General features: G+C 36.0%; 4 protein-coding genes across 4 annotated transcripts; 2 read left to right on the top strand and 2 right to left on the bottom strand.

Annotated features, from left to right (window-relative positions):
* Positions 1–1,715: 1,715 nt before the first annotated feature.
* On the bottom strand, positions 1,716–4,331 carry HELRODRAFT_190929 (hypothetical protein). The gene is made up of 2 exons (XM_009015729.1): positions 3,101–4,331; positions 1,716–3,000 (listed from the first exon to the last, which is right to left on the bottom strand). The coding sequence occupies exons 1-2, from the start codon at positions 4,174–4,176 to the stop codon at positions 2,628–2,630; spliced, it is 1,449 nt and encodes a 482-aa protein (XP_009013977.1). The 5' UTR covers positions 4,177–4,331; the 3' UTR covers positions 1,716–2,627.
* Positions 4,332–5,144: 813 nt separating this feature from the next.
* On the top strand, positions 5,145–8,460 carry HELRODRAFT_75143 (hypothetical protein; the record flags this gene model as incomplete). Its single annotated transcript, XM_009015728.1, has 11 exons — positions 5,145–5,234; positions 5,384–5,570; positions 5,693–5,754; positions 5,903–6,037; positions 6,153–6,365; positions 6,704–6,893; positions 7,014–7,238; positions 7,352–7,514; positions 7,664–7,876; positions 7,960–8,131; positions 8,353–8,460. The coding sequence occupies 11 exons, from the start codon at positions 5,145–5,147 to the stop codon at positions 8,458–8,460; spliced, it is 1,758 nt and encodes a 585-aa protein (XP_009013976.1).
* Positions 8,461–13,189: 4,729 nt separating this feature from the next.
* Positions 13,190–21,875, top strand: HELRODRAFT_169924 (hypothetical protein; the record flags this gene model as incomplete). The annotated part of the gene is made up of 23 exons (XM_009015727.1): positions 13,190–13,636; positions 13,701–13,793; positions 13,957–14,226; positions 14,422–14,501; positions 15,740–15,857; positions 16,033–16,102; positions 16,274–16,633; positions 16,829–16,977; positions 17,121–17,195; positions 17,290–17,366; positions 17,488–17,587; positions 18,183–18,286; positions 18,484–18,563; positions 18,703–18,763; positions 18,856–18,964; positions 19,163–19,553; positions 19,614–19,753; positions 19,837–19,960; positions 20,130–20,747; positions 20,951–21,050; positions 21,153–21,321; positions 21,391–21,464; positions 21,701–21,875. The coding sequence occupies 23 exons, from the start codon at positions 13,190–13,192 to the stop codon at positions 21,873–21,875; spliced, it is 3,984 nt and encodes a 1,327-aa protein (XP_009013975.1).
* Positions 21,876–22,212: 337 nt separating this feature from the next.
* HELRODRAFT_98290 (hypothetical protein) lies at positions 22,213–24,465 on the bottom strand. Its single transcript, XM_009015726.1, has 6 exons — positions 24,166–24,465; positions 23,697–23,853; positions 23,431–23,531; positions 23,192–23,358; positions 22,737–23,051; positions 22,213–22,575 (listed from the first exon to the last, which is right to left on the bottom strand). The coding sequence occupies exons 1-6, from the start codon at positions 24,340–24,342 to the stop codon at positions 22,365–22,367; spliced, it is 1,128 nt and encodes a 375-aa protein (XP_009013974.1). The 5' UTR covers positions 24,343–24,465; the 3' UTR covers positions 22,213–22,364.
* Between the last annotated feature and the right edge of the window lie 287 nt (positions 24,466–24,752).

Here is a 24,752-nt window from a genome sequence, read left to right as displayed (position 1 = left end):
CTGCTGCTTTTACTACTACTACTACTACCGCTACTCCTACTGCTACTTTTACTACTACTACTGCAAGTAAAAGTAGTAGTAGTAGTGGTAGTAGCGATGCTATTTATAGAGGTTGATGGTTTATCCAACGCAATATAAATGTCCACATGTCATTAAGTTTGACATTAATTCCTGCTTGCATATTGTTTTTGTTTGCTTTGCTACTTATATTATTATTGCCGTTACTGTCGCTACTACTGCTACTGCTACAACTACTAGTACTGCGGCTAATATATCATATCAACTTTTCTAACACTAATACAATGATTCTACACTTCAATATTTTCACACACATACACACGCGCGCACGCGCACACACTTACATACATACACATACATACAAATATTATATAAAGACACACATACATACATAAAAAACACTTACGTACACACACGTACGAACGTAAATGAAAGTGGACACAATATTGACAGACCCATTAGCATGACCTTTAACCTCATGATGTGTGTGACCTATATAATAATAACAATAATAATAATAACAATAATAATAATAACAATAATAACAATAATAATAATAATAATGTCTTTGTACAACGTAAGCCAATGTTATTGTTGAAGCATATCAATATCATCATTTTCATCATCACCACCATCATCCCATCATCACCATCTTCCTCATCATCGTCGTCTTCTTCATTTTCATCATTATCATCACCATGACTGGCTTCTTCAGAGAAAGTCAGAGGATTTGTTTTATTATCAGTTTCCTGATCTCAGGCAAACACATATTGCGTTTGTATGTGTTTGCATGTATGTATGTATGTATGTATGTATGTATGTATGTATGTATGTATGTATGTATGTATGTATGTATTTACGTAAGTATGTGTGTGTATGTATGTGTATGTATGTGTATGTATGTAAGCGTGTCAAGAAATCAATTGTGCACCTATCTTTGCATACAAAATCTGACCTGATAGAAGCATCTGTTCCCAACAAAAACAACTGCAGCAATAATGACACACATACATACATACACACACATACATACATACACACACATACATACATACACACACATACATACATACACACACGTATATACACACACACATATATATATATATCGATACACATACATATACACACTCGATAATGAAGAATAATATCTTTCAAACTTAAATTACCTATCAAAAATATCAATAACATGATACCTCAACAGCATGTCAGCAATTTTCCTTCGACCTTGAATCCTATCTTAAGTATCCTGATACATACATGTATATATATATATATATATATATATATATATATATATATATATATATATATATATATATTAATATACACACGTACACACACTTATGTACACACACTTATGTACACACACATACATAAATATACATTTACATATATACAACGTTGATTAATGTTATATTTATCTTCTTATTGATTTATAAATCTTCATCAGCTAACGCGTACAAGCTTGAGTTATAATCTATATAACGACTTCTCCGTTGTAAATCATCCTAAATGTCATATAGATACTTAGAGATTGTTCTTAACCAAAGAAGTAACATATATACACCACAAAACATACACACACACACACACACACACACACATACACACACATACATACAAAGATACACACACACATATACAAAGATACACACACACATATACAAAGATAAACACACACATACACAAGAGTAATTAATTCGTAAATAATCGTTTATTAGTCAACAAAATTATCAACTATTCAATGCATGGATACAGGGCTTGAATGATATTTTGTCGACGAGCAGTTCATATACTAAAATCCAAATATATAAAAATTCACGTATCAAAAAATTGATAATTCCAATAAAATATTATCAATTGTATAATGAAATTTATAAAAATATCTCTTTAAAAATGATAATTCATCTGCAAGAAAGTAAGAATAAGGAACAATAAATTCGTTCGTAAAAAAAAGTGAGAAGCTTCGAAATTCAATGGCTGGAGATGAGACGCGCACACACACACACACACACACACACACACACACACACACACACACACACACACACACACACACACATACACAAGTAGCGATGAAATTATTAATAACTCACAAATTTCAAAACATATACACATACACACTCCTCTGCTTTTAACATGAAACTATGGGTGAAAATATTTTGTAAAAAAAAAAAAAAAAGAATTTTAGAATAAAATATTTTGATTTTTACTTCTGAGTTCTATCCAATATAAACAGAGAATAATAAAAAAGACAAATGATATGAGAGTAAACAAATATATATTATTGACTATTCCTGCATATATAACAATATAAGTAGTGTGTGTGTGTCCGTTGTTGTTGTTGTACCTTAGGTAGAGGATTGATTCAATTTAGCTACAAACAGCTCAGTGTAAAGTATGAATGAGAAAACAAGAACTAAACAATACAGTGGCTGAAAACACAATTAATGAAGAATTATCTGTAAAAAAAAGAGCTGTCTTTAGTACATTGATAGTACATTGAAATATATTCACCAAATTATACTATTTGTGTAAGATGATTTTAGCTGGCATGATTGTGTTAAAAAAAGAAAAGCTGAATATAATTTAAATCAGTCAAATGCCTACAACTTAGCATCATTATCATTGTTTGTTGCATCAGCACTGACATTGTTATTATCCTCATTGTCATCTATGGAGAATGCATTTTGGTTTTCGAGCTCTCTATAAGAGAACTTTCCCTCGTTACTTGCTGTGCCCTCTCCAACCCAGCCACTATTTCTCGACAGCCCCACATTCATGGCCCTCGGATATCTATCTGAGTTCCTCTTCCGGTACCACAGAACACCAAAGACAATGATTACAGCTAAAACAACTAGGAATATGAGTATGAAGATGGCGAGAGTCACCTTGTACATTCGTTCGTCATCCGACACGCAGGGTTTGAACAAGGTTGATGATGCTGTTATGAAGGTAATGTTTTCCGGAGAAGTGCATCTGGAAAATAGATTAATTTTAATTTAAATAATTTGTATAAAAGTGAATATTTTAAATCCAGAAAAAAGGAAATTTGAAAATTAATAGAATGTAAACCAACATTGATGCATTGAATTTCATTGCATTTTTGACTCTATTGTTCTCAAACAGCCATGCATTATCACAGTTGGAACAGTTCAAAAAATTGTCATGCATGATTAGGTTGAATCCAAGTGAGGTCTCCACTTCAAAATCTGGCAAGGCCTTCCTCCTGATTACCATCAGCTGGTTGTATGAAAGGTCCAGATGTTCCAAGGAGTTCAAGTTTTTAAAACATTTTGGTTGAAGCTCGTTTATTTGATTACCACGCAAATTCAAACTTCTCAAACTCTTTTTAACTGGTTCAAAGTTGAGACTAGAAACTGTTGAAAGTTTATTACCCTCTAAATTTAATTCTTCCAAATTGGGAGTGTATTTTAAAAAACTTTCATGCAACTCTCTGATCCTATTTGAGCCCAGCAGCAAATGTCTCAATGAATGTAACTGCCCATTAGATGTTCCTAACGTTTCTGGTTCATCAATTTTATTACCGGTTAAATTCAAAACTGCAAGGTTGCCCATGCCATTGAATGAGCCAGCCTCAACTTGAAAAATCTTGCAGCCGTCCAAATGGAGAATCTGGAGAGATGGAAGCAACTCGAAGGTGAATACGTTGTGTAGGATGATGAATATCCTATTCATCTGCAAGTTCAAAACTTCCAAATTTTTCAACCCACTGAATGAGAATTCATTCAAGTTGACGATGTCGTTGTACGACAGGTCCAAGTAGTTTAGTTGTGTGAGATTATGGAAGGCATAGTCAGATATGAGATTAATGTTGTCATGCATTAACTCCAGACGATTTAACTCATAATAGCGATCAAAAACTGGCAAAATTTTGAATGTATCGTTATTTATGATTAGGCTACGTAATGGTCCCAGAAAATTAGGAATAGTTGCCAGTGAGGCATTTGAACAGACAACTTCCAACAATGTTGTTGTTGATGCATTGGAATTGTCAAACTTCTTACACGAACATTTCAGTTGCGTCGCGTTCTGACAAAGTTCTGTTTCCAACTTTGGCTGACAAAAAATCTTTGGATAAAAAATATTTGCAGTAAAAACAAAAATCGCTAATTTAAAAAACGGACACGCCATTTTGAAGCCGAAAATAAATTAATAATGTCAATTACTAAAACTATTTTATGTTCGGCAATCTCAAATAAATATGAAAAGTTTCAAATGAAGTTTTCAAATTTGAAATTAACGCAGAATAAAACTTCAAATCTTATTTATAACAGGCATTAAAGAAGAAATCTACGGCAAACTTAACTTTTAACTTGATAACTTTTAAACAGTTAATATAAAAAGATGTTATGCTACTACCGTAACCGGATATATCGGTAAACATATCAGATAAATGTATTAGATTGTTTAATCCGACTTACTTTTCGTGAATAAAATTTAATTTAAAATCCATAAAATTCCATCGTCAAGCCAATTCAATCAATTATCAGAGAAGTGAGAATATAATTATTATAATTATAATTTTGCTATCTACCATCAATGGCGACCAGCTGATTAATTGTGGATGTATCGTATCCATAACAAATTAAATGCTGTTGTTGTCTAAGGAAGATCGATTCGTAATTATTAATTATTTCATCCAATTCTTATGCAATATTCGATCATAATTATTATTTATTAAAAATTTAAAAGAATTGGTCATTGGTCAAAAGATTGTCTCTAACTAAATTCTAAATTGTGATTTTGCCTTGCTTTTTTTTAAAAGGCTGTTTTCAGTGGTTTGAGACTTTGCTTGAGCTTGACTCTCTTCCTCTTGACTTGATTGAGTAGTTTTAATTAAATTAAATCAAAATTATTAAAATAAATAAATTAAATTAATTACAGATCACAATTAAATGAATGAATCAAAGATTGAACCTTACCAATGTTACATTATTAATTAATTTAATTTTAACCTAACTAAATTAAACTCTATTATAATATTATCTTCTAATCAAATCAATTTCAATTTTACATAAATTATAAATAATTATTATTTCATATTAATTGCGGGATAATATAAGAAAGAGTTATAATTAAAAATTAAATAATAAATAAACATGGAAGAAGAACAGGAAAATATTTTCATTGATAAGTTTCATGCTCAGTTCATGATGAAAAAGATGGAGGAGTATTTTGATAGCCAGATAGTTAGTTATGTTTTTTTAACATTTTTATATTATTCATATTTTCAAATATTAAATAATTAAAATATTATTAATTCTTTTTAATTAATTTATAATTTATTAATAAGTAATAAACTTGAATAAGTTATAATCTGAAAAAATTATTTTTCAAGCTGTGTGATGTTGTGATAGTAGTTGGAGATCTCCTAATCAAAGCCCACAGACTGGTTCTTAGTTCATCATCTGACTATTTTGCAGCCATGTTTACCAGTGATGTGCTGGAGGCCACCCAAGAAGAAATAGTTATGAAGGAAGTTGACCCAGAGTCATTGCATACCCTCATCAAATACATGTATCATGGTGAATTAGAGTTTTTTTATATTGAAATAATTCATTTCTTTATTTGTGCATTAAGTCATTCATACATCAATCTATCCATGCATGCATCCATTCAATTATTCATTCATCATTCATTCGTTCAGGTAGTTTAGACATTCGAGAAGAAACAGTAGAAAATCTCTTATGCACTGCTTGTTTATTGCAGGTTTTTTAATTTCCTCCGCATTCATTCCATTCATTCATCCATTCATTCCATCCATTCATTCATTTATTCATTCATTCATTCATTCATTCGTTTTTCCATTCACTCACTTATTTATCCATCCTTCCATTCATTCATTAATTCATTCTAGTTATCAGGTGTGGTGAACGCCTGTTCGAACTTCCTCGAGAAACAACTGCACCCTTCAAACTGCATTGGCATCAGGCAGTTTGCTGACACAAGGGGCTGCAGTAACTTGTTCAGAGTCTCGAATGATTACGTCATCGTAAGTTTGATACGTTATTCATTTTATTTTGAATGTTTGTAACTGATTTTGGATTTTGTTTGTCGGGGCTGCTGAAATGCAGGACATAAAGTTTTTACGAAATTTTTTAAATTAGGAGAACTTTGAGAAGATCATAAACAATCAAGAGTTCGTGCACCTTCCTCCGGATGATCTCAGCCAGTTGTTGTCGGATGAAAATTTGAACGTGTCAGACGAAACTGTCGTCTTCCACGCTCTTGTCCACTGGGCCAACCATGATGTCCAGGCAAGGAAACATGCACTTGGAAAGTTGCTGGCATGTGTTAAGTTGCCTCTGCTATCTCCACAGGTTTCTATGGTTTAGTTTGGATCCTTTTGTGATGTGCTATAAAACGAACGTATGTATTAGTTGAATGTTGTTCCGACGCATAGAACATGAAATGTAAACAAAATACTCAACAACTACTACTACCATCACCAACAAAAACATCGTCTAAAAATGCAACTAACACCAGCCAACCTACCAACCAACCTACCAACCAACCAACCAACCAACCCAACCAACCATCCAACCAACCAACCAACCATCCAACCAACCAACCAACCAACCAACCGACCAACCAACCATCCAACCAACCCAACCATCCAACCAACCAACCATCCGACCAACCAACCAATCAACACCAGTTTCTGGCCGACCACGTGGAGATGAACCGACTCTTCAAAGATGACCCCGTATGCCAGGAATTGATATTCGAAGCCATGAAGTACCACCTGCTGCCAGAGAGAAGGGTGGCCATGCAAAGTTCAAGAACGAAACCTCGAAAATCTACAGTTGGCACTTTGTATGCTGTTGGCGGAATGGATTGTTCTAGAGGTTTCTGCTCTTTTTTTTATATATCTTCTTCTTTTTCTCTTCTTCTTCTTCTTTTTCTTCTTCTTCTCCTTCTTCTTATTACAGTTGCATCCCTCTCTCTCTCTCTCTCTTTCTACCCAGGTGCCATCAGCATAGAGAAGTACGACCTTCGAACAGATACGTGGGTTGAGTTTGCCAACATGAACGGCCGGCGTCTGCAGTTCGGGCTGGCCATAATAGATGATTGTCTGTACGTGGTTGGGGGGAGAGATGGCCTCAAAACGTTGGACATCGTCGAGTGCTTCGATCCCGTCAGGAAGACATGGTCCCTGGTCATGCCGATGGGGACGCACAGGCACGGATTGGGTAGGTACCGTTGGTACCGTTGGTACCATTGTTTCATTTCTACCTATCGCAAATCAGCCTCACATTAAGAGGCAAGTTAATAAATGAGACGAACATCCCAACCCGCGAACCAGGTGTGGCAGTATTGGAAGGGCCGATGTATGCAGTGGGCGGGCACGATGGGTGGTCCTACCTGAATACCGTTGAGAGGTGGGACCCCCAAGCCAAACAATGGTGCTACGTCGCTTCCATGTCCACACAGAGAAGTACTGTCGGAGTGGCTGTCCTCGCCAACAAGTTAGATGGAATTACCGTCTGTGTGTGTCTGTGTGTGTTTGTTTGTGTGTGTTTATGTGTGTGTGGTTGGTTTCTCTTGTATGAAGTTGTTACCTCCACGAAGTAGTTAATTTGATAAAGTTAATGGATCTATTTACTCGCCACGAAAGATTATATGCAGTCGGTGGCAGAGATGGCAGTAGCTGTTTGAGGTCAGTTGAAAGTTTCGACCCACACACAAACAAATGGACCCTCTGCTCCCCCATGAGCAAAAGGAGAGGGGGTGTTGGTGTGGCCGCCTGTAATGGCTTCCTCTATGCTGTTGGTGGGCACGATGCACCTGCCAGCAACCCCAAGTCCAGTAGATTTGATTGTGTCGAAAGGTTAATTTAGTATAATCAGTTAGGGCATCGACCATTTCAACGGCCAATCAATGGATCATTCGATCAATTATTCAACTACTCAGGTACGACCCGAAAACTGACCAGTGGACTTTGGTGGCCCCTATAAGCTCGCCCAGAGATACGGTGGCAGTCTGTTTGTTGGGTGACAAGTTGTTTGCAGTCGGCGGTTTTGACGGCCAGCAATACCTCACCGATGTCGAAAGTTATGACCCTCAGCTCAACATCTGGACTACGGTCTGTGACTTTTCAAAAATTTTTCATTTTTCACATGTGGTTATTTCACGCTTGAAACTTACATTTGTAAATTTCTCTTGGCAGTTTAACAAAATTTTTAACAATTCTCAAACTCGTTAACTCTCAAATCACACATAACCCACCGGTACATTTTTAACCAACTTTCTTTTACTTTCCAACTTTAACCAAACCACCACCACCTCACGACACTCGCCAAACAGGTGAAGCCGCTCTGCACGGGGCGAGCAGGGGCTTGCGTGGTCCACCCTACGAACAAAACCTCCCCGAAACCCCCTCTTGTAATAGGTGGTCACACGTGCGTCAGCTGACTAGATGTGGCTCCGGAGAGGAGGGCATGGGCCGGTAACGAATATCGCAGTGGAAATAATTGTAGTAGGACCAGTAGTAACAGTTTCGTTGATAGAAGAAATAATATTATAAATAATAATATAAGTAATAATAATAATAATAATATAAATAATAATAATAATAATATAAATAATAATATAAATCGTATTAATAATAAATTGTTTGAGGGATCGAGCGGTTACGTTGCTGGTAATTTGGATGATGACGGACTCCTAGATTTTTCAGTTTGGTGCCCCTGCTACATTGAACTGAGTGACGATTGTGAAGACGGTAAAGTTGCCGGAAGTAGTTGTAATAATAATAATAATAATAATAATAATGGCGACAACAGGTGCTTATTAAATGAGGTTGCTCGCTTTTACGATGATGGCTTTAGGCAATACAACTACATTGGTAAGAGCGGATGTCTGAACTGTCAAACTCTTCGGAATAATAGTAATAATAACTTAAACAACAACAATAATAATAACAACAATTGTAGGTGCAGTAGTAGCGTAACTGACAACGACAACAACAGTAATAATAATAATAACGCCAACTGTCTCTACTGTAACGACGACGACGACTACGATGAAGATGGTTTGAGAAAAATGTACAGAGATGCTCAGACTAGTACGGAGCTGGATAGCCTGATGGATCAGACGCTGTTCAAAGGATTCAGTAACAGGTGGTTGGTTATGAGGAGCGTTAGTAACAGTAAAGTGGAGAGGCATATTTCAAGGTTGAGTATTGGAGCTATCCTTAATGATGATGCTGCTGCTGCTGCTACTACTACTACTACTACTACGGTTATTAGCAACAATACAAACTCTAATGTTAATAATGTTAGTCATTGCGGTTCCATTGATGTTGATGGAAAGGTTGACGATGTTAGAGTTTCAACTTTAAAGAGCAGTGAAAGTGATGTCTGCAGTGGTAGTAGTAGCAGCTTCCTCGTTCCTCATGCCGCAGATAGGAAAAGTACTTCAGAGAAACAAGTCGCCAGTATTAAAAATAAACTTTGCCACTCGGTGTGTGCCGAGTGTGGCCAGTCTGCAGGCTGCAAATGTTTTCTTAACAATAGCGCCGGAAATTTCGGCTCAGAAAGTGGAGGTGTGAATTTCAAATTAATCTCACATGATCCAGTAGCAGCAGCAGCCAGTGATGTCTTGTCCAGTTTGAAACCGGTTCTCGCTTCTTCATCTTCCCAATTGAAAGGTAATCTCTCAGTTAATATGCGCGAGACTCTGGCGAATGAAAATAATTTGAGAACTACGAGTGTCGTTCAGAATTTGAACGGTGGTTGTCACGTTGCGTTTGAACTCGGTAAGTTGCATTCCACTACAAATTTGGAAGGTTCCGATCAGTTTGACTGCTACAGCGAGGCTAACAATTCGAAAAGTTTCAAAAACACACTCAGTCTTTCGCTTTTCAATTGCTTGGAATGTAAGAGCGGCAACATGGTCGGCGATGTGAAATCAGTTTCCTCCTTTAGCCACAACAACTCTCTCCACGTCAAAGTGGACGCCAGCAAGTACTGCTTGCCGTTCAAGCAGCCGCTGTACCATCTGCCAGGCTGGAGTGATGCGAGTCTTTACAAGCCTGCTACCTCGTCCAACAATCACTCCATGTTCAATCCGGGCTTTCAGAGCATCACGCCACCCGACGAAGGACATTCATGCACTCCCTTCTTCAAACCTCCTAGACCGCTTCTGCATAGCGAGCGACCCTTCTTCTCAGTTTCAAATGAAAACTTTCAAAAGATTACAAACTCCCACAAGTCGGGCGTCAGCAGTACGAAAAATAATTCATCATCAAGTACTTCGTCGCCAACGTTTTTGTACAAATCAAAATTATCATCCGCGTTGAACGGGCCATCCGTAGATGAAATCAACATCTCAGATAACTCTAGTCAGATGGAGCAAACGTCAGCGACCAGCATCTGCTCGAACACGACGCAGTACAAATCGAAGATAGAGAGGGAGGTGTACAGACAGGGGCAACCTAGGAGGGGGCAGGCCGCCAACAGATCCTCCTGGGCCGCATCCACTTGCGCCACACCCCTTCCACCACCTCCGCCACCTCCTAAAATTAATTCATCTTCGTACTTCATGGAGTTTGCGCCATCTGTCAAGCAGTGGTGTCAGAAGTTTCCAGATCCTAAGAAGTTTCCAGATTCAAAGAGCAGCAACTCAGCAGCAGCATCAGCGAAGAAGTGCATGGTCACTTCCATTCAGAAGAGGCCCTTCTCTGACAACTTGAAACTCTCAACTGAACTTCTCGATAGGGAAAAGTTTCAACAAACGAAAGAGGAAAAAACTGAGAATTCATTCTCCAAATTTTTGAATTCATTTTCTGAAAGATCAAAAATGCCAACAGAGTTGCATGAGACTGAAAAAAGATCATCATCCGGTAGGTACTCGGATGAAAATTTTTACTGGGAACTCGAATGTGTGAAGAACGCCAGGAAATCCAACCAAGAAAAATTATCGAATGGTAACAAATCAAAAATTAATAACTCGAAAAGTTTCTCGAGTTTCATCAACAAAAGTCAGAAAAAGCAGTCCCTGGATGTTGTAGCTCACAGTTCTGACGACTGCCTACTGAGTTCAGCGTTGGCAGCTAGCGATACAGCAGCAGCGGCAGTAGCAGCAGTGGATGAAAAAGCGGTTACCACAAATTTGAACGAAGCACCGTTCATCAGTCTACAACAGCCACCTCAAAATCTGCCAGTTTCAGTTTGTCAGCCACCGAAAGTCACAACAACCTCAGGCGATAACACATCATCCAGACATAATATCGTCGTTCTTGGAAGAGACAAACCAGACATTCCAGAAAAACCTAAGTTATTTTTAGAACAATTACGTCATCATCAGCAAAAACAACAACAACAACATCAACAACAACAACAACTACAGCATATAAAACAAAGATGTCCGACTCCGCCGAAGTTACTCTCTCCCGCCCAACTGGACAAAGTGTCAATCAAAGATATCATTTGAATGATATTAAACACAATTTTCTCTCAAATTTGATATCCAATTACGTTTTTACTCTCTCTCTCTCTCTCTCTCTCTCTCTCTCTCTCTCTCTCTCTCTTTCTCTCTCTCTCTCTCTTTCACGCACACACGCACACGCACATTTCGTAACTATTATTCTGCACGGTCACTTCTGAATTACAAAAAAAAAAAAATTAAATCAATATGGCGCATATTACATTTTCAATAAACTTTTTTGTAACAATTATAAATGTTGTAATGCTGTCTATCTCTCTTTACCATTCATTTCTGTTTGTATGTATAATCTAATATGCATTGAAATTTACCTATTGATTCTATTGATTATTACGTAACGCATTCCTTTGTGTGTGTGTGTGTGTCTGTGTGTGTGGTGTGTGTGTGTGTGTGTGTGTGTGTGTGTGTGTGTGTGTGTGTGTGTGTGTGTAATATCGTCACTATCATCATCTTCTTCGTCATCATCGTTATCTCTTCATCATCACCATCATCATCATAGTCATCGTCATCACCATCATGTAGGTATTGCATTATATAGCTACTAAACAATTTTTAAATAGTTGCTATATATTTTATCTGGTTTATCGATGTTTTATTCATTCATTCATACATTCATTCATTTATTTATTTATTCATTCATTCATTCATTTCATTCGGTCATTCATTCATTAGGAGTTGTTAATTATGTGTGTGTTTGTGTATGATTTAGCTTGATGTTATATGGTATTGTATTATATTGTATTGTATTGTAATGTAATGTAATGTATTGTATTTCGATTTTTATTTGGTTTTTTGTTCTATTTTGATTTTAAAATATTTTTTATGTGAAATTTCATATGAATAATTTTAATAATAATAGACGGGTTGAAATTAAACAATTTCCTTCGCATATGTTCACAAGGTTTCGTTGATGGTTTTGTCGTTGTTATTAATGCTAAAATGTTGTGATTATGTTTTCAATGTAAATATAATTATCATAATTTAATAATAATAATAATTATTATTATTATTATTGTTGTTGTTGTTGTTCCAACATATTATTATTATCTATATAAAAAAAAACCCCATTCGATCAATATCGTTATGGCAACTCGAGATTAAAACATTAAATGAAACCGGAGTACTGGGTGTATGTATGTTTATGTGTATGTATGTTTGCATGCATGTATGTATGTATGCATGTAGTATGTATGTATGTATGTATGTTTGAGTGTATGTTTGTTTGTATGCATATCCTATTTATATAGCGGCTCATGCCTAAGATCGGCTGCTTCAAAATATCTTTCATCTTGTCGGCATATTTATTATAAGAACATACAATAATTAATAATAGCAAGAATAATAGTTATAATAATATTTATTATAGTTGAAAATAATTGTTTTATTGACTTAATTATTTAAATTTAAGCACATTTTTTTGTACCGTATCTCTGGGATTGCTACATACAAAGTTAGTGCCGGTCTTTTTAAATTACCTTCTGAAACTTAGAAAAATGTAATGCCCGTACATACCTTTAACACACACACACGCACACAAATAAACATTCTTACATATACACACGTATAAATTAATTGCTAAAAATTCATTCCCGTTATGTATAATACTATTTTAATTATTAAATAAATTTGTATTTATTTATGCTTTCAAATAGAATTTAATTGAAATTTTGAAATACAAATATTCAGATCAGCAAAAATGGCGTCTAAAAAAGAAAATCCGACCAGACGAGCCAACACTAGAAGTGCTTCAAAGGGTCACCAAGGCATCAAAGTCACCATAACAACAGCAGAGAAAAAACTTCTACAAAATCTAACTCACTTCTACAAAAGGTCCCTTATGGATAAAAATAAAAAAAATATGGTGCTCCTGGATAGATTTAAATCTTTCAGACCTATTTCCTCTTCCGGTAGATTGGAGTCACTGTCAACTTATAAAAATCAAGCGTTAGATGATGAGTTTCGCAATGACAAAATATACCGGCCTAAAACGTCTGGCTTGGCGGGGAAAAATCTGAATGACGTAACAGGGATGGGTGAGGGAAGACGAATGACAGTGACAGGAAATGAGACGAGCTCGGTTATGAATCGAATCGTGAATTTCAATAAAATCGACAAATATGTGTGTCGGTACACTGGACAGAAGGTATGGGATTTGATATTTATGATGTGCCATTTCAAAGTTTTATAATTTAAATTTTTCACTCTAGATCGAGGAAATGATAACATTGAACGTGCTGGAGTCGATGAAGAATTTGTTTGAAGAGAGGAAGAAAGATTGTGGCGTTGATTTGAAGGAATTCGTGAGGATTATGAAAGAGGCCTTGAATAACGACAGCTTGAAGGCACGTCACACCATTCCTTTTACAACAGACAACAACACAAACAACCACACAGACAACAACAACACAAAACATCACACAAACAACAACACAAACAACAACAACAACATAACCAACACAACAGACATCCGACTTCAAAGCCCTGTTCACAAAGATGGACTGCTTCTCCCAGAACCACGTATCGTGGGACGACATTTGTACGTACATGCAGCTCATATACTCTCACAACTCCGACTCCATCAAGAAGAAGAAACTCGTCACTTTCAATCTTCCAGCTAAATCTACGTTGTCTCCACACAGAGATACCGTAGTCAGAATCGCCGAAATGAGTAAAAGTGAATTTGATCTAAAAACTAAAGGCGGCCAGTTCGCCTGTTGCAGCAAGGATGGTTATGTTAGTTTCTGGTCATCTGCAGGTCCAAAAGTGAAGAAAATTAGTCGGATTTTTGTGAGAAAATGTTTTTTTTTTCGAAGTTTTCGTTTCAATTAAATTAATTTAATCAATATACATACATTATATTAATAATTTTTAACCATTCAATATAATTAATTTAATCAAAATAAATTAATTAAACGTTTATTCTTGTAGCCCAGTGGTTCTCAAAAACAGAAATGGGCCACAGACTTTGCTATCTTGTCACAGTTTAATAAGATCGTCGTCTCAACAGGGTGGCTGAAAATTCAAATTACGATTTATCCATCTATCCATTCATTCATCCATCCATCCATCCATTCATTTATTCATTCTTTCATTCTCTCAGAGATAGAGAGATCCAGTTTTACGAACTTTCATCTTTAGAACCTTATTGCCAACTAACTGAGTTTGAAACAGTTCCATTACAGATGGACTGCTGGTTGGTTGGCGGGTTGCTTGATTGGTCATTTGGTTGACTGAATAGTTGGATGGTTGATTGGTCAGTTGGTTGGTTGATTGGCCAGTTGGTTGATCGGTTGGTCAGTTGGTTGGTTGATTGGTCAGTTGGTTGGCCAGTTGGTTGATCGGTTGGTCAGTTGGTTGGTTGATTGGTCAGTTGGTTGGCCAGTTGGTTGATCGGTTGGTCAGTTGGTTGGTTGATTGGTCAGTTGGTTGATCGTCATCGTCATAGTCATCATCGACTTTTTCTTATCACCTCCGTTGGGATACATATATACGTATGCAGACAATGCAATATACAAACACACATACATAAATTCATACACACACACACACACGCATACACACACACACACAAACATACAGTTGTACAGGCACAGATTCCTGTATCATTTCATTCGGCGATACGGAAGGTTGCATTAATACGATCATCATGTCCTCTGTTGGAGAAGCTTTAAGGTAATGCTGCTTCTACTGCTGCTGCTACTACTACTGCTGCTGTTGCAGCCACTACCGCTGCTGTTGCTGCTGCTGCTACTGATGATGATGATGGTGTAATACCGATTAATTAATTAGCCAAGTATTAAATTATTAATTATTTTGTCTTGAATGCAATCATTTTGCCAGAACTCTAAGAAGGAGTTATACGTACGTAATAATAATAATAATAATAATAATAATAATAATAACAATGGATCATCACATTACGTCATCACCGTCACATGATCACATTATAACTCTTGGAATATTATCACCTTATTAATTAGCATTATCTTCACTCACATTTTCGGTTACATCACCATCTTGCTCTATTTCTGCTTACGCATCATTCTGCTCTGTTATTATTGATTTTTAATATAATTAAATTTAATTGTTGTTATTAATTATTATTGTTACACGGTTTTTCAAGGTGATAATTTAGACATGCTTCAAGCAGAAAACCATCCATACCTTCAAATTTATAAATCCATTTCTGAACTTTAAACTTTGAACTTTCATCTAAACTCCATTTCGATATAAAACTTTGACTTAGATCCTGGAAAAAAAGAAATAAAGACAATGGAATTTCCAGCGTCCCAATTAATCAGGCCGTGGGAAAAACCCAGATCCAGTTTCATAGATGGCGCGCTCACCTAGATTGGGTTCAACAAGTATGCAATTTTTTCATTTGTTAGTTTTTATCATTCGTTCATTCATTCATTTATTCATTCGTTCATTCATTCATTCGTTTATTCATTCGTTCGCTCGTTTATTCATTCATTCGTTCGTTCGTTCTCTATTCAAACTACGTTATAAACGAGAATATCACTCCGATATTACGAATAGATTAAATACAGCGTGGAACTGAAGCAGATGATGTCCTGCTCTGAGAATGAGAAGACTGCCTTCGTTATATGTAAGCATTGTTTTTTTTTGTTTTATCTACTACCACTACTACCACCACCACCACCACTACTACTTCTACTACTACTACTACTACTACTACTACTACTACTACTACTACTACTACTACTACAAATAATATTAATAATAAAATTAGTAAAATAATAATAACCCTTTCCAAAAGGTAGTTTGGATTTCACAAGTCAGCAGCTTTTAAGACTAGGTGGACAGCTGCTATCCCCTAAAGCAACCAGTAACAATACTACTACTACTACTACTACTACTACCACCACTACTACCACTACTACTACCACTACTACTAATAATACTACCGTGGCTGCTGTGGCTAACACAACAACTACTACCACCAGAGATGGTAAAAATTTCACTAGTAGAAAATCTGCGAGGAAAAACACGTCGGAAAAGTCATCCACGAAACTGAACATGACGTCATTTTTTAACGAGAACTCGACCTACTTCCTGGTTTTCAAAGGGGTCAAGTGCTTCCACGCGTCAGAGTTAAGTAACGTCATTGTTACTGGAGGTAATAATTATTATTATTATTTATATTATTATTATTATTATAGTTATAATAAATAATACTATTATTATTATTGTTGTTGTTAATGATGATGACGAGCTGTTGTTATAAAATTCTTTTATTTTTCAATGCTTCCCTTGACATATCAACCATAGTAATAATAATAGCAATAATAATAAAAATAATAATAATAATAAGGTATGGACAAACAAGTCCGAATATGGAACCCATATTCACCTCAGAAGGCGTCGGCCATTTTGAAAGGTCACGAGTCACCTGTGACCTTTGTTTGCATCGCCGATAGAGAGGGCAAGATATACAGCGTCTCTACTGATAAGTCTATATTTGTATGTATGTTTGTTTGTTTGTTTTCGTGTATGTATGTTTTGTATTTATATTCGTGTATGTATGTTTTGTATTTATATTCGTGTATGTATGTTTTGTATTTGTTTGCGTGTATGCGTGTATGTATGTTTTGTATTTTTCGAAGGTGTGGGATTTGCTTGACCACACATGGTTGTTGTCGTGCCGGCCAAAGAGTCACATGATACAAGGTCAACTACAGGTCAGGCGGGGTCATTCTATTTATAGATTGGTGCTATTTTTAGATTATTCTATTTTTAGATGACGACTGCGTGGTATTGGTTTTTTATTTCCAGGTGTGCAATTATTTGCTGAAGAGTAGAAGTTTCATATTTGCTACCGAGTCTATGAGCGTTGTTCAGCAGAAATTCAGGTCTGTCCGTCTGTCTGTCTGTCTGATGTCTATTGTCTGTTTTTTCTTGAGAAAAATGAATGAATGAATGAATTAATTAATTAATTAATTAATTAATTAGTATTTGATTGGCTGTGTGCAGGTGGGAAAAGAGCGCGAATGTGACATCACACAAGGAACCAGTGCACGCTTTTGTGTACAACAAGGCGTACAAACAAGTCATTAGTGCCTGCCGTCATTCGGTAAGCATTGTTAGAAGTATCTCATTATCATTTTTACTGTTATTGTAACAATTATTTCATCATTATGTTAATGAGGTGAAGGTCTGGTAATTATTTTCATCATTATGTTAATGAGGTAAATGTCTGGTAATTATTTTCACCATTATGTTAATGAGGTGAAGGTCTGGTAATTATTTTCACCATTATGTTAATGAGGTGAAGGTCTGGTAATTATTTTCACCAATATGTTAATGAGGTGAAGGTCTGGTAATTATTTTCATAATTATGTTAATGAGGTGAAGGTCTGGTAATTATTTTCACCATTATGTTAATGAGGTGAAGGTCTGGTAATTATTTTCACCATTATGTTAATGAGGTGAAGGTCTGGTAATTATTTTCACCATTATGTTAATGAGGTGAAGGTCTGGTAATTATTTTCACCATTATGCTAATGAGGTGAAGGTCTGGTAATTATTTTTATAATTATGTTAATGAGGTGAAGGTCTGGTAATTATTTTCACCATTATGTTAATGAGGTGAAGGTCTGGTAATTATTTTCACCAATATGTTAATGAGGTGAAGGTCTGGTAATTATTTTCATAATTATGTTAATGAGGTGAAGGTCTGGTACGTGTATACAGGGCGCTTGTTGTTCCAATTCGACGGCGCCCACGACAAGCAGGTCGTATCTTGCATGTCATTGGACAGTGCTTCCAGAAGGTTAGTGTCATTCTGACCAATGACATCATTTCTTCCATTTGTGAATACAATATTTTACTAATCTGATGTCTTAATATTTTACTAATCTGATGGTTGGTTAATGAATGATTATTCGAACGGATGAGTGAATGAATGAAAAAATTGAATGAATAAACGAACGAATGAATGAACGAATGAACGAACGAACGAACGAACAGATTGTTCACGGGAAGTAGAGATGGGTTGATTAAGATGTGGAACTTTAACAACGGTCAACTCCTGAGAACGCTGACACCTGGTGGCTTTTTTTTCTAAAATATCTCATTTTTTACTTTTCAATATATTAAAATATACCTGTTAGATAATAATTTATGGATATTTTATCATTTTTTAAGATAATTTTTTTTTTAAATTTCGAACTCAATTCAATTTTTCAGCTTCGAAGAAAAATAACCCAGAGATAACAGACGTTAAACACGTCGTTTTGAATAAAAATAAGTTAGATCTATCATTCATTCCTGCATTCATTTAATCATTTATTCTATCATTTGTTCATTTATTCATTCTCTCAATCATTCAATCAATCACAGATATATAATTGGCGTTGGTTGGAGCAGACGTATCAACATTTATTCAGATGACGTTGATTCGGCCAACAAGCAAACACAGTCGCCTCTTCCTTATTGGCCTGAAGATGTTGTAAGTTTCATTCATTCATTCATTCATTCATTCATTCATTCATTCATTCATTCATTCATTTATTCATTCATTCATTCATTCATTCATTCATTCATTCGTTCGTTCGTTCGTTCAATCGTTCGTTCGTTCATTCATTCATTCATTCATTCATTCGTCATAATTAAAACCATAATTAAAATTATTCTCACACCCAACTAGAAAAGCGGCCACAAGTCTGATATAGCGAGCCTGACGTACTGCAAACACTGCAAACTGCTCGTGACCTCCGACTTCGACAACAACATCATCCTCTGGAATTTCGTCTCTGGACACAAAATCGCCAGTCTAATCGTCCCAACTTGGGCCAATTTTGAAGGGGATGTTGTCGGCGAAAGTTCAAATTGTAGGGTGTTTGATAAAAAAAATTTTGATGGTCGTGATGGTGAAATGAATAGCAGTGGAAAGATTAACGCGAGTTTTGATGGAAAAGATGGTGAAGAAGATTGTAGAAAAGTCGGGGGTGCAAAAATTAATAGCGGTGGTGGTCGTGAGAATAGTGGCCACCGTTCTGAAACTTCTGCTGCTGCTGCTGCTGTTGCTGATGAAACCAGTGAGAAAAATTATTAAAATTTGAGATTCCGATTTGATAAAAAAAATTGACAAAACGCAGTTGCTAAAGTTTTGTTCCTAAAGAGAAACTGCACTCAGCATCCGGACAAGTTTAACCTCTTGACGTTGGGCAAGTTGGGCAGAGTTCATATGTGGAAAGTTCAGAAGGGTCAATATCGCTGGGTCACCAGCTTCAATGCTGTCAGTTTTTTGACGTGTGTTTGTGTCTTTTTTCAGTCTTTAGTAGCGAAATTGCCACTAAATAAATAATATTATCAATTCAGGTTGGTTCTTCTAGCTCGGCCTCTTTAGTTGCATTGGCGACAAATTCAACCAATCATGTTGCAGTATTTGGTGATAGCGAGGGTTATACTAGCCTGTGGAATATCAAGGAAACAGTTCCTATTGGTTGGTTTTTTTAATGATGGACAGATGGACGAGCGAGTAAAAGATTGAATGAAGACATGTAGGTGGGTGAATAAGTGAGTGGATAGATAAATGAATGAATGAATAAATGAATGAATAAAAAAAATAAAAGAATTAAAGATTATTTTAAAATTCATTTCATCTTTGTAAGAAATTTCAAGATGGCGGTCCCACGTCTCACAAGTAACTTGCCTTCAGATAGTTGATGGGACCCTGAACGATGATGACGACGACGTCGATGTTTTCGGCTGTGGTGGTGGTTGTGGTGGTAGAAACACCAACAACAACAAAGACGATGGTGGTAGTGATGGTACTCGCAATTTCAATACTAGTGATGATGATGGTGGTGACGCTTACGATGATGATGATGATGATAAAATAATTGATGACGTCATTAATGAGATGAATCAGGACATTAAAAACAACAATAACAACAAAGACATCAACAATCACAACAACAACAACAATGACGACGACGACGATGATGATGACAATAATACTTATTACAACTTTAACGACAACAACATCAACAGAAACATCAACATAAAAAATAGAACCAGCGCTAAACTCCTTGAAAAAACCCCAAGAAATAAACTCAGAAATAATAAAATCCACAGCAATAACAACCACAACAACAACAATAACAACAAAAACAACAACAATAATAATAATAATAACGAGGATGATGACGATGTCAGTAACGTATTCATCATCTCGTCATCTCTGGACTGCAATGTTAGGCTCTGGAATTACCTCGGTCACTACATCGGTCAGTTTATTATTATCATTATTACTATTATTATTATTATTATCATTATTATTATTATTATCATTATTACTATTATTATTATTATTATTATCATTATTACTATTATTATTATTATTATCATTATTATTATTATCATTATTACTATTATTATTATTATTATTATCATTATTACTATTATTATTATTCGTCATCATCGTTACCAGGAACATTCGGTCAGCAGAGCGAGTGGATGTTGTACAGCGAGGGATCGTACACACACCCACACACGCCCATGGACCTCCTAACCGGCTACACCACAACGACGTCAGCATCACGTGACCTTGCTCGTCGTCGTCATCATCATCATCATTGTCGTCAAAATTCCTATGATGATGGTGATGCTGATGATGATGATTGCGATGATAGTAATGATGATAATGATGAAGAAGAAGAAGAAGAAAAAGAAGAAGCGTTTAATGATGACGAAGTTGAAAATAAGCATAGAACGGATAAAGATATTAAAAAACAAAGACATCTCAAAGACGATAATGATGATGTCGTTTCGACCAAGGATAGAACTCAGCTCTCAAAACAGGTATTTACGTATATAATATATATTTACACGCACACACACGCACGCGCACACACACGCACACATGTACAGAAGAAACTGGACATAAATGAATATATGAACATGGTATCACAAGAGCCAGATTTCATTGCGGGCATTGGAAAGAGGTTCGCTATCATTTTAAATATTACGTATAATAATAATTTTCTGTAATAATATTTAAATATTTATTGCATTTTATTTTTGATTTTTATTGATTTATACCGAAATGAATGAACGAACGAACGAATGCATGAATTAATTAATTAATTAATTAATTAATTAACTAGTGAATTAAATAATAATTAAAAAACCAAGTCAGTAAACGAATGAGCAAACAAATGCTCCAATACCCAACACGCAGATTAAGGTACGAAAGGACAAAGCCAAAACCGCTGGGCACTGGCGGTCCAAACGTGTACCATCACCTTAAAATACACGACATACAAGATGTCAAGGTGCTAGAACCGCCCGTGATGCTGAAGAAGACAAAAAATCATCACGCTACTACATTCCTCGCCGAACTGGCTAAATATTAATTGTATTATCTCTCAATTTAAACAATTTTGGATATTAATATTATTCAATTTGATTCAAAAAATTTGTTATTCTGTAAAATACATTAGCAGGGAGACCCGATGTTCTCACTTGTTGGGCCACCCTATCAAGATATAGCAAGCAAGAGCATGAAGAAAAGGAAAACTTGATGTAATAAGCCTGACGAAACTTAGATTGAACAAAACGAATAATGAAAATCTCGAAAAACAGAAACTGCAGTAGTTAAATAGTATAAAATGATCGTTCAAAATTAACTTATAGACAAATTCAGAACGAATGGTCTGTATTTTTATTGTTGATAGCTACACAAATGAAAAATAGTTTCAACAGGGTTTTTTTGTTTTTTTTTTTTAAATACAAATCTTAGCACTAAGCGTTATTGGAAATACATAACACACACAGACACACACACAGACACACATACATACACACACACACACACATAGAGACACACACACACATTCGGACAGTTACACGTATCTATACTCGACAGTGATGGCAAATGTTTCTTCATTTTTATCATCCTCATCGTTTATGAGAACTAAAATTTTTGTTTTGAATCTTTTCCTGGCGCTTAAAAATTTCAAACCAATTTGACCTTGCTGGCCGGGGTCAAGGTTCAATTGGTGCTGCTTGAACCGGATCAGATCGGGTCTGGTGGTTCGCAGGAAAAAGGTCTTTCTGATCTGAATGTGAATATTTTTTAAATTATGTTCATTTTTTCACTTATAAAATTTTCGAATATAAAATTATTTTAATTTTTTAATAATTATTTGTAAATTTTCTTAAAAAATTTAAAAAATTTTTAATTGATACAAAATTTGAATAAAATTCTCACGAAACTGACCCCGTACGGATTGGTGAATGAAATTCTCTTGCTCTCTCCTGCTCCGCCAATAGGAATCGTCATTTCAAAATGCTTGCTTATGATTGGCTCCCTGCTGACCACCTGAATCATCCAGCCGTTCACTAATTGGTGGGCTTCGACGTCAACGACATTGATTGACATCGTGGCCACGCCAACTTTTAATGGACGTACGCCGACGTTGATTTGTTGGAGATTGCCAGCCAGTAGCATAAAAGGCTCGTCGGGTGAGAGAGACATGAGGTCAGGGTGAGAGGGGTAACAGCGAACCAATCGCGATGAGAGCCCACCCCTTGTACGAAAGTTATGAGAAGGTCATTTAAACGATCAAATCGCTAGCAGCAGTGGCGCCGTGAAAACTACAGCGACAACAACAAATACTGCTGCTACATAAAATCAGCACAGTAGCTACAAAAAAGCCGCCACACCAACCTCAACATCAGAGCGAATCTTGAGGTCTGTCCCTGAATGGCAGCTACGTCAATTTTCTCCATGACCTTCAACTCCACCCTCCAGATGTTGAAAGGTCTCGAAAGGTACGCGTCGTTGTAAAGGGCTAGGAAGAAGATTTTTAATTGAGGAGCTTGTCCACAAGCTACCTGTGTGTGTGTGTGCGTGTGTGTGTATGCGTGCGTATGTGTGTGCGTGTGTGTGTGTTGTATAAAACGTACCTTAACAAAGACATCAACATCCTCGCCAAGGTCCACGGAACTGTTACAATGACAGATGATATTTGGATCTGAAGACCTCACGTACATGTTTCTGGATGTACCTGTGTGTGTGTGTTTGTGTCTGTTTGTGTCTGTATGTGTGTCTGTGTGTTGAATCAAGCAGCCAATCAATCAACCCCAAACAACCAACCAGCCAATCAATCAACCCCAAACAACCAACCAGCCAATCAATCAACCCCAAACAACCAACCAATCAAGCAACCAACCAATCAGTAAACTTCTAGGCAGTCTGAAAGTCTTCTTAAAAAATGACTGCTCAGGGTGCATGACCCTAAAAGTTTGGTCGACTACGTGTGGCTGCTGCTCTACTAATAAATTTAGCGCCGATACAATTTTCAGTTCTCTACAGCACCTGAAATACACCTGAAAATATGGGGACGATCCTTTATTCAGCAATGGAACCAATGAAAATGGCAGTACAGATAAAATGAAATGATGAAATAAAACAAAATGTCAAATTCTATAAGTAGAGTATTAATCTGCGAAGCTCATGATTCGAATCGAGTCGAAAGTACGACCAGAGTTAATTAGTTTTAAACTTGATTCATCATAATTATAATAATAATTATAATAATATTATACGAAATAATAATTATAATAATATTATACGAAATAATAATTATAATAATATTATACGAAATAATAATTATTATTATTCGTCGATATTTTTATTACTTCTATTGTCCTAGAACTTGATTCATTCTCGATTCTTCTCTTCTTTCTTTCACTCAAATTATTATCATTACCACCGGCATACTTGCCGCCATTTTGTCCGCCATTTTGTTCGCCATTTTGTCCGCAATTTTTATCCCCAATTTCGTGATTGTCATTTTTAAATTCAACGAATGACATTTTAGCGAAGGACAAGTTGCTCTCTGCTGCTGTCGGGGAGTTTGTGCCTCTAATATGCCTGAATGTTAAAAACTTGAAGGGTACGTACACACACTCTTTGGGTCTTAAGAAGATTTTTAATGTTGATTCGCTGGAAGAGTTGATTGCATTGTTGTTGTTGTTGCTGTTGTTGTTATTGTTGTTGATGTTGTTGTTGTTTGATGTTATAGATGCAAACATGCCTTCTTCTAATGGAGTCGTGAGGTTGTTGATGAGTTTGAAGTGGTGCCATTCAGAAGCGTTCGTTATTACGCTGTTGTTGTTTGTTGTTGTTTGTTTGTTGTTGTTTGTTTGTTGTTGTTTGTTTGTTGTTGTTGTTTGTTGTTATGTTGATGTAATGTAACGTTGTGTATTGTTATATCACTGCTACA

The sequence above is a fragment of the Helobdella robusta genome (genome assembly GCF_000326865.2).
Source record: "Helobdella robusta unplaced genomic scaffold HELROscaffold_16, whole genome shotgun sequence".
Lineage (NCBI taxonomy): Eukaryota > Metazoa > Annelida > Clitellata > Rhynchobdellida > Glossiphoniidae > Helobdella > Helobdella robusta.
The sequence above is the reverse complement of the archived record's forward strand: the minus strand, read 5'-3'. Positions and strand labels throughout refer to the sequence as shown.